The sequence below is a fragment of the Pygoscelis adeliae genome, unplaced genomic scaffold (genome assembly GCF_000699105.1).
Source record: "Pygoscelis adeliae isolate BGI_AS28 unplaced genomic scaffold, ASM69910v1 Scaffold67, whole genome shotgun sequence".
Lineage (NCBI taxonomy): Eukaryota > Metazoa > Chordata > Aves > Sphenisciformes > Spheniscidae > Pygoscelis > Pygoscelis adeliae.
In genome coordinates, this window is record NW_008825271.1 from 4,807,523 (window position 1) to 4,815,562 (window position 8,040).

At 39.5% G+C, this 8,040-nt stretch overlaps 1 protein-coding gene across 1 annotated transcript in view; it reads left to right on the forward strand.

The window, feature by feature from the left end:
- KIAA0922 (KIAA0922 ortholog) overlaps positions 1–8,040 on the forward strand; it is a 76,902-nt gene that overhangs the window by 60,010 nt on the left and 8,852 nt on the right. The window contains exons 22-26 of the mRNA XM_009329793.1: positions 432–581; positions 1,166–1,782; positions 4,061–4,215; positions 5,527–5,651; positions 7,192–7,349. Of these exons, the coding sequence (XP_009328068.1) occupies positions 432–581; positions 1,166–1,782; positions 4,061–4,215; positions 5,527–5,651; positions 7,192–7,349 (1,205 nt within the window). The remainder of the gene's footprint in view (positions 1–431; positions 582–1,165; positions 1,783–4,060; positions 4,216–5,526; positions 5,652–7,191; positions 7,350–8,040) is intronic.

Genomic DNA, 8,040 nt, shown 5'->3' on the forward strand with positions numbered 1-8,040 from the left:
ACAGTATTAAATAAATACCAAAATAATGACATAACTATCATGAATGAATAGAAGGTACTCAGAAGACTGATAGGTATCATACTATGATATATTGCCATTGGGTTGTAGTGAGATTTCTAACTGATCTTCAAGTATTAGCTTTTTTAGAATGGATTTTTTTCTTTATTAGATTTTTTTTCTTTGTAAAGCTCATGGCTGAGTTACTTTATTGAGAGAATAACTAGCAAGGGCTATAAGTAAAAAAAGGAAAAGAAAAGACCGTTACAACTATTATTTATTTTAAACTGTATTTTGGGTTTTCTCATCTGTCTTCTTACTTAGAATTTACTAAAAAAATGTTGGAAAAGTGCATCTTGTTAGAAGCTTTTTAACTCTTTCACTGAATACTCCTGAAAATTATAGACACCAGTATCTGTTGTTTTCTTTGGCAGTTTGTCCCTGCTCGGAGTGATTCTGATAGCCTTCCAGCAAGCCCAGTATATTCTAGCAGAGTTCATGAAATCAAGACAGAGGCCAAATCCTAGTTCTTCACCACAGCAGAACAGCAACTCTGTTGATATAATCAGCTCTGATTCCTACAAGTAAAAATACTTTTTTCTTCTTTTGAATTGCCTTTTTTTGTACCCTGTTTATTGTGGAGTGATGCTTTCTGTCCATTTGTATTTTGATATTGCTGGGAGCTGGTTTAGAGGCCGTAGTGTTCCAGGCAACCTCTTTCAGAGAGCTTTCAGTGTTGTGGTGTATATTCACCTCCGCAAAAGAGAAATGGAAGAACTCAAGGGTTTATTAATCTTGCATATTGTCAGTAGTACCTGGGGTAAAAACTGTGTGATGGAAGTAAAGCACACACCATGTGTGGCAGCCATGGAAAGAATGGAAAATACATTAATGGTCATCAAATCTGACCCTCTTGGGTGGTCAGTTAGGCACTTAGTCACTGAAGCATATTAGTGTGTTTGAAGTCTGAGCACATACTTAAGAATCTTGCTCAACTCCCACTGAAATCAGAATGTGCTTAGCTGGTATGATAAATTGAAGACCTAATACAGTTTCATGGCTTGTGAATTTGCCCCCCTTTCTTTTCTTACAAAAATATCCCATAAAACAATTCATGATAGCTTCGTAGATAAAAACAAATCTCAAATAATTTATTTTTTTTCTCCAGGGGAAGCTGCAAGACATTTATGGATTCCTACAGTTCCTCAGATAAAGGTAAAGGGAAGGGCTTCCTGTCTGTAGGCACTTCTTCCAGCCGAAGTCAGAATGCAGCGAAGAGAAGTCCTGCAACCTACAGCCACTCTCAGAAGAAACACAAATGTTCAGTTTACTATAGTAAGCAGAAAGCAACCACAGCAGCTGGCAGTGCCATTGCAACTACTGATGACAAACAAAATCAGATTGTGGAGAACCAAATCTCGGCACCAAAAGAGGACATTTGCACTGACGTTGTCAGTGAGAACTGGGTAACTCTAAAATATGCAAATGGCATAAATGTTAACAAGAATTTAACTCTTCCAGAAAACTTTCTGGGTAAAGAAGAAAGTGCACTGAAAAATACAGTTCTCATTAAAAATACTTCTTCAGAGTGTGATCTGAAGGAAGATCTTCAAACATGTATGTTTCCTAAGGAAACTAACCTTAAAACTTCAGAAAATCTAGCTGAGCTCAAAGAACAGGAGTTCTGTCCTGTGAAGATGTCCAAGAAGCTACCTGAAAGTCACTTGTCCAGAAATTCACCTCAGCAACAGCCGGAGCTGCAAGAAATTTCTAGGAAAAATAGTGGTAATTTTTTTTAAATTTCTGTCAGTCAAAATTATTGGGTGAAATCTTCTGTTGAGTTCACTGTGATCAGGATTTTGTCTTTTGCATGGGACAAGGAGATGTGGTATTTCTTTTGTGTTCGCTATGATTTATCTGTTTACATTCCTAAGGAAATAGCTTGCACTAAAAGTTGTTTCATAAATCAGATTTGCCTTGATTTACAGATTTCAAGCTTGTACTGTAGCATTTTAATGGTTAAAATAATTGATGTCATAGATCTGCTTATAAAACACAAATTGCCTTTGTCAAATATTCAGAAACATCCCAGTTTGCGATTTTCAGGTTCACTGAAAATCTGATGCCTGATTTTTAGAGTCACCAAGCAAGCACATTCAGTACTGGATATTCAGAACTCCTTTGATAAAACAACCTAAATAACAAAAGCTGACATCAGAGTATTGTGAAATTATATTTTGTAGGAATCTGTAGATTGACATTTCTCTTAGGAACTGCATAGCTATATTTTTTATCTTGGTTTTGCTTTTTTTTTTTTTTTTTAATTGTGGAACTCAGCTGCCTGGGAAGTCTTACCTCTTAGCTTCCCAACTCAAAATTTTAAGAGCAGCCCGAGAGCAGGTTAGGAGAATGCATCCTCTGGAAGCTTGGCTTTACTTACACACTCGGCAAAGTAGTTGAATGCTGAAGACTGGCATTTGCTGTAGCTGTGGCAGTTTATTTAGTGACTGGGCCATCACAGAAGGATTTCAGGCCCTGCTGTAGTGTGTAGTTGTTACCCTGGGCTGGTTGCTTCCCATTGTGTCATTTTTCTGTGAGAGGCAGCGGGTACACGTGTGCTGTCTCGGGTGGAGGCAGGATAATTTCACTCATACTTACAAACTACTTTGAAATTCTTCATGTGCTCCTGAACTGCAGAGTGTTGTTCGTTCTTTGCTTTGAACTAGGAAATCAGCTGGGGGGGAAATCAGTAATTATGTCTTAACTGTATTTACGTGCACGGGAAAGTAACTTTGAGTACAGGCTGTAGAAATCATGGTTATACGTAAACCAATTGGGAGATACTAGACTTATTTTCATTGACAAAACTTCCACCTTGAGAGAGTGTTTCAGGGCTACTGACAGTTACTTGTATTCCATGGTAAAGCACTACAGGTAATCTGCCGCATTGTCTACTAGCAGTTGTGGTTTTCTGCACTGTCAGGGATGTGAGTATTTCTGTGTTTCAGGAAGTTTGGTAGGATAAACGAAGTCTAAAAAGTACCATGTTGCAGTGTTTGTATCTTGATTATAGTTACAGACCTGTTTTTGTGCAAACAGGGAGTCTTCAAGACCTCAGGCACTCACATGCTTGTATGCTGGAGAGCAACGGAGCGTTTTTTAGAGCTCTGTCAGCCTTCCTTGCCTGGTGTCTCCCCTGGTGTTTCATTCACATGGGCTCCTTTTGCAGTCATCGTGACTGCCTGCTCCAGAGAGGAGAGGGTGGCTGACTCAGAGCGAAGATGATGTAGTTGGTTGGTAGATAGGAAACTGTAAAAACGTTTGGGTGGATGTATTGCAGATACCTGAGATACCTGGAACTGATCAGAGCTGAAGTTAATTCTGTCCTGTCCAGCATTGGCAGGGCCCAGGCGAAGGTCTTGACTTGGCTGGGCAACTCAGCTATTTGTTGAGGCAGACTTCCTCTCATTTTCTTCATCTCTTGGCTTTTGTAACACAAGAATAATTCTTCTTCCTCACAAGCCTCTCCAGAAAATGAACTTCTAACGCGGAACCCATCCTAAAGAAAGGATGGCTTCCCTTTGTCTTCATAGTGAATGCAGAGGGCACTTCAGAGACATAAAGCTCCAAGTAAAGGCTGTCCTTATTTTGATCTACCCATTTTTGAAAAGTCTCCTCCCCACCCAGCTTGCAGGGTTTTTTGTTTGTTTTTTAGCCCAGTATTCTCTGGAGTCAGATTCTACCTTACAGACCCATGGCTGGGACCCAAATAGCCCAAATTCAGATGAGATGAGCAGGACTTGGGTGATTTATGCATGTGCTAGGAGTGGTGTGCCCATGAGCATGAATCAATACAGAGCTACTTTTTGGAACTGCTATAAGAATTTTTAGACAGCATTAGCTTTTGATTTTGAATTTTTCAGCATCATCAGCCTAGAGGTTAGTCTCCTAGTGTTTTGGAAAGCAGCATAAGTCTGTTTTTAAAGAAAGGTAGAAGATACTGTGGTTATGATTGGGAGCCCATTCTCTTCCCAAGCAAACTGATATTACTGTTTAATTGTAGGGAATAGCCAGCACGTGCCTCTCAGGAATGAAACAGAAAACTGTGAGACTTTAAAAAAGCAGATCAACCTAAAGCCTTCCATGGAGAAAAAGATTAATAAAGGACCTAAGGAAGAGACTCCGTGCTGTGCAAAAGAGGAGATTACTTCTTCAGAGGTTTGTATTGTGACCTTTCCGCTTTTCAAGTTTAAAATGATCTTTTTGTTATTTATTTATATGTATAGGTATGTATGTGTACGTAGGGACTATTACGTACAGTCACAGATCTGAACCAGTGTGAATGAGATGAATGAGGAAGTGTGCAGATGTGCTGTCCCACATCTGTTGCATGTTAATGCTGCTTTGTAGAATGACGAACAGTTTGGGTAAAAATTAAAACAGCCCTTGTATAGTGATATTGGCCATATCACAACCAGAGACATTCTTCGTTATTGTCAGAACAGGCACAAACATACTGGAATCTTAATGCCAGGTGTCAGCCACAGTAATGATGTGGGAACATACTCTGGAGGGGAGGTGCCCTAGATGGGCATATCAGCCTTCGTTTGCAGACCTGATCTCCAGATACAGGGTTTGCATCAGAAATTTGCATTTGAGAATACAGCAAGCAGAAACCCTTTAATAGATTGTGAAGCTGCTGAGAAGGATCATTCTTCACCCCTGGTTTCTGAGCACGATAAACACAGCAGACTGTACCTTTGCTGTAGGCAGCGTAAAACACTTAAAGAAATTCATCAGGTAATTAGTAAACCCAAGAATTTGGATTATGTTTGTGTCCTGTCTACTGGATAGGAATCCCATGACAAAAAGGTGTAAGGAGGAATTGCTTACCATGCTTGAGGAATATGTATCAGAAAAGACAGGGTCTAGTCTTGTTTTGGGAACTGTTGTTACAAACGTCCTTCTGCGTGTGGCTGATGGTGCTCAGTTTGTTTCTCGCATTTTTTAAAATGACTATTATTTGTTGGTTAACTTACCCCATAATTTCCTCAGTTGTAATTCAAATGAATGCCTCCCCCCACCCCCCCAGCTGCCGAGGAAAGGGAGGATTTATTGCTGCTGAACTTGCACACAAACTGATCATAAATCTGGCAGATGTTTTATGTTTTTAGCACATTGGGAATTTTATTGACTGCTTTCCTTTTTCTCCCCCTATTTTTTTTATTTCCCTGGAAGTCAGAGCTAGATGCTATGAGGGGGAAAATGCTAACATTGGGAATTCAAAAATTTCTCTCTCATCATCTGTTGGTGTCTTGAAGGACAGAGTCTTGGAAAGGCTGGTCAAATTGATGGTGCTGGAAAGAGGATGTGTTGTAGAAAGGCACTAAATCATGAAGTAACGATGCATTTGGGTCGAGTCGTTCTGTCCAGAGAAATTTAGCTAGAAAAATCCATTGGAGTTCATTTACTGAGGTAACTTCATTTTATAATGTATGTATTGTCTCAGCTCATATTTTTTACCTTTAGCAAGAAGATGCATATAAGAAGAAGAAACCTCAGGAGAAGAAGGAAGGAAATGTACCAAATATGAATTGGAATAGAAATAGAACATCTAGAAAAAATAAGAAGAAGAACGTTAATGTATCTACAAGGTATGTGTTGCCTCACCAAATCATGAAGAAATCCAGAGTTGCTGTAATGTTTCTGCAGATTTTACATAGTACATTAGGCAGGATTGCTTTATCTATTTAAATAAACACACTTTAATCCTGGCTGAGCCTTTATTTTTAAGAATGTGCAGTACTAAGTATCACCAGCAAAAAAAACAAATAATTTTTCCATTTGTAAAGCTGCATATGTATAGACACACCCCATTCTGCATAGCAGTGGTCGCTCTCCGTTATAGTCTGGAATTTGCTGTCTCTGAAGTTTGGACGGTTAGCTTCCTTTCCATTGTGTATTGTGTGGATAAAATCCAGTCGTGTATTCTCTGAAGTGAAAAAAGGAAAACAAAATTGTTGAAATGATTCCACCTTCAGGAGAATCATCTGCTATATTGAGTAACTGAGGGAATGTTGTCTTCTAGTAGTTTTGAAAGAGGAAGAGAAATACGTGGAAAAGAGACAGCGGCTTGCATTTTTGCCGTAATGATTAAGCAGATGTGAGCAGCACTAGGCTCAAAAGAATATTGAGAGCACCTTGGGAAGTTAGGGGGTTTTTTTACCCCTGAGGTTTGTTTAAATGCATTTCTAAAGTCAACTGTAAAACTATTCAATTATTTTTTCATATTTTTTAAGTTATTTGGATTGTTGTTAAAAAATACCAGTTATAAACTGCTGCTAGAATAGAAACACTTATGAGGAGAAAATCCTCCTCCTTCCCTTCCCCCAGCCCTTTGAATTAAGGTCACGATCCTACAAAGCCTTCACAGACTTAATTTTTATTGCAAGTGGTCCTATTGAGGTCAGTGGACTTTACAAGGAGATTGTAAATCTGAAGGGACTGGTATAACTTATTATAAACAAATTGCTATTCATTGTGTGGGAAGTCAGCACGTGTAAATCTTTGCAGGATACACACCTTTGTAGGTAGGAAGGATAAAAAAATGGAAGTGAAATACTAAAATTTGGTGTCTGTTCCTTGAACTGATTCAGCAGTTGCTACTTTCTGAGTTAAGATGTAACCATTTCCTTTCTGTAGAAACTTGACAGCTGGATTTTATTCATTTTCCCTTAATACTCTCTGATTACGATACTGGATCCAGATATTTCAGTTTTACTAGCAAAAACTTAAGATTACTTCAGATGATGGTTTTATTCTAGTTATAATTATGCCAGTGAAATAGACGTAGGGCACTTTTTTCTGTGTATCTAGATCTTTGTACAGTGCTAGTCTGTTCTTATCACTGTAACATCTGATTGCCCTCTGCAAGTACATTAGAGAATGGAGTTAAACATAGACACGTTGTTTTGCTTCTCCCCCTGAGAAGCAGTAGTCTGTGTGGTGGGATATTGCATTTTGGGAAAGGTTCTTTAGGTTTCTGTAAAGTTGGGGATTAAGACTCCTAAACCTATTCCTTGCTCCCCCTCCTGCCTTGATAGCCGTGTGAGTTGAAGTGTTTAATGCCTGGAAAGGAAAAATGCAGCTGAAATGTAAAATGCAAACATGTTTCTTTGGGTGTGGTTGTATTAGGGTCCCGGAGCAAAGTGAGTTGAAGCATATGTGCAGTGAATTTGAAAGGCCGGATCTGAGAGCGAATATTGGAATAAGAACCTGGTGTCCTCAGGGTAACGGGGAAAATTGTAAAGCAGACCAAAAAGCTGGGAGCTTGTCTATACAGGGAGAAACAGGTACGCAATCTTAATTGTCTTAAACGGGGGAAGAAATGTAGTGTGGTTTTTGTGGCGGTAGAGCTGTATTCCTTCCTTGAGAGACTCGTGCGACGCGAAGATGGCAGGACTGGCACGATGCAGTGCCTGAAATAATACCTGCTCACTTCTGAAGGGCTTCGCATGCTTTCTCCGCAGGGTTGGTTGGTGGTGCACATCAGAAGATGAATCAGTCTGAAGCCATAATCCATCAGTCCTGGGTGAAGGACTGACAGTCTGCTTGTGTGTTCAAATTAAAGCCGGTATTAACTGAAGCGGCTGTATTGCGAAGGCCACCTTTAGAATAGGCAGATCATTTTTAAAACCCGCCACTAGCTTGGGTACCTGCTTCCTGCCTTTCTGTCAGGATTTTGATCAGCTCTTTTCCCTGGCTTTTGGAAAGAGGAGGGCTGAAGAAGGTATCAATGTTTATAGGATTGTCCTTTGCCTCCCTGATGAGAGAATGAGAAAGGAGAATCTATCACTTAGGAATTCATTACTTGCAACATTTGTCATTGCTTTTAGTATGCATGTTCCTACAGCCAGGATATGTTTCATGTTTAAAATATTAACTCTATATTTCAAAGCACAGTATGGGCTTCCTATTTCAAACTGTTGCCTCTAACTGCACTGTACCCTGACTTTCATTCATTGCACTGGGGATGTCGTGTAG